Consider the following 2,023-nt stretch of genomic DNA (forward strand, 5'->3'; position numbering starts at 1 on the left):
TAATCCCAGCCATCTGGGAGGCCAAGGCAGCAGATCACGAGGTTGGGAGTTCAAGACCAGCCTGGTCAACACGGTGAAACCTTGTCTGTATTAAAAATTAAAAAATCAGCTGGGCATGGTGGTGCGTGCCTGTAATCCCAGCTACTTGGATGGCTGAAGCAGGAGAATTGCTTAAACCCAGAAGGTGGAGGGTGCAGTGAGCCAAGATTTCACCATTGCACTTCAGCCCTGGGTGATAGAACAAGACTCCATCTCGGGGGGGAAAAAGTAAAAATTACCTTCTACCAAACCTCTTTTTTCCCTTCCATTCTCTAGGACAAATATACGTGTATGTTCACTTACGCCTCTCAAGGAGGGACCAATGAGGTGAGTTGTGCAAAGTCCCTTGTAGCTTCTGTGACAGCATCTGTTGTACGGAGCTGTTTTGCAGCAGACAGCAGGGTTGGATCTCACATACATCACCTTACCCTCACTGAATGATTCTTCTTGAACCAATGAAAAGGGAGAGTGTTGGCATTAAACAGTGATCGCAGATTCTGCTGTCATTATTCCACAGAGCAGGCAAATATCTGGACAAAAGGAGGGATGAGAGATGGGAGCCTGCCATCCCCATGAGCATCTATTGCAGTGTTGTATTTTATGCGTGGTGTAACACGTTCTCACAGCTGAGGGGCTTCAAACAGCACCCATGTATTATCGCATAGCTTTGAAGGTCAGAAGCCTGGGTCAGCTCAGCTGTGTGCTTCATAAAACCAAACTCAGGGTATCACAGGCCGGGCATCGTGGCTCACGCCTCTAATCCCAGCACTTTGCAATGCTGAGGCAGGCAGATCACCTGAGGTTAGAAGTTCGAGACTAGCCTGGCCAACATCGCGAAATCCCGTCTCTACTAAAAATACAAAAATTAGCCGGGAGTGGTGGCACATGCCCGTAGTCCCAGCTACTCGGGAGGCTGAGGCAGGAGAGTAACTTGAACTCAGGAGGTGGAGGTTGCAGTGAGCCAAGATTGTGCCACTGCCCTCCAGCCTGGGCGACAAGCGAGACTCCGTCTCAGTAAATAGAGTCACCGGCAAGGCATGGTGGCTCATGCCCATCTCTACAGAAAATAAACAGATTAGCTGGGCGTGGTGCTGTGCACCTTTGGTTCTAGCTATTTGGGAGACTGAGATGGGAGGATCTCTGTCTCAAAAAAAAAAGTGATTTGAAGCACATGGACACAGATACCACTCCACTGCTGGCCTTGAGGGCACTGCAGGGCAGGGAGTGCAGGCGGCCTCTGGGAGCTGAGAACAGCCTCTGGCCGGCAGCAAGGAAATGAGGACTTCAGTCCTACAACCGAGAGGAGATGAAAGCTGTCGCGGCCACAAGAGCTTGGAAGAGGACCTCCAGCTCCATTGAGAGCCTGGCCCGGTGAACACCTTGACATGGGGTTTCGCCGTGTTCACCAGGCTGACCTTGAACTCCTGGCCTCAAATGATAGGCCCACCTCAGCCTCCCAGAATGCTGGGATTACAGGCGTGAGCCACTGGCCAGACCTCCTAGAGATCGTTCTGTATCCTGTGTAATGTGCTTCAGTTGTGTGGACACGTGGTGTTGATTGGAGAAGCCGATGCTAATGGATTCAGGGTTGCTTCCATTCCAGTCCGGGAATGACCTTGGCTGGAGTTCATTGTACAAAGTGCGTTTACATCTGTGGGAAAACCACCCAGAAGTGGGATTCCTGGGTCCATTTTTTTTTCTTTTTTTTTTGTGAGACGAATACTCCACTGTCGCCCAGGCTGTAGTGCCGTGGTGTGTGATCTTGGCTCATTGCAGTCTCCACCTCCTGGTTTCAAGCAATTCTCCTGCCTCAGCCACCTGAGTAGCTGGGACTACAGGCGTGTACCATCACGCCCAGCTAATTTTTTTGCATTTTTAGTAGAGACAGGGTTTCACCATGGTGCCCAGGATAGTCTTAGTCTCCTGACTTTGTGATCTGCCACCCTGGCCTCTCAAAGTGCTGGGGTTACAGGCATGAGCCACT

General features: G+C 50.8%; 1 protein-coding gene across 1 annotated transcript in view; it reads left to right on the forward strand.

The window, feature by feature from the left end:
- MYDGF (myeloid derived growth factor) overlaps positions 1–2,023 on the forward strand; it is a 14,212-nt gene that overhangs the window by 3,024 nt on the left and 9,165 nt on the right. Inside the window, exon 2 of the mRNA XM_017528401.1 lies at positions 316–366. Coding sequence (XP_017383890.1) covers positions 316–366 — 51 coding nt within the window. The remainder of the gene's footprint in view (positions 1–315; positions 367–2,023) is intronic.

The sequence above is a fragment of the Cebus imitator genome, unplaced genomic scaffold (assembly GCF_001604975.1).
Source record: "Cebus imitator isolate Cc_AM_T3 unplaced genomic scaffold, Cebus_imitator-1.0 Scaffold53, whole genome shotgun sequence".
NCBI classification, from domain to species: domain Eukaryota; kingdom Metazoa; phylum Chordata; class Mammalia; order Primates; family Cebidae; genus Cebus; species Cebus imitator.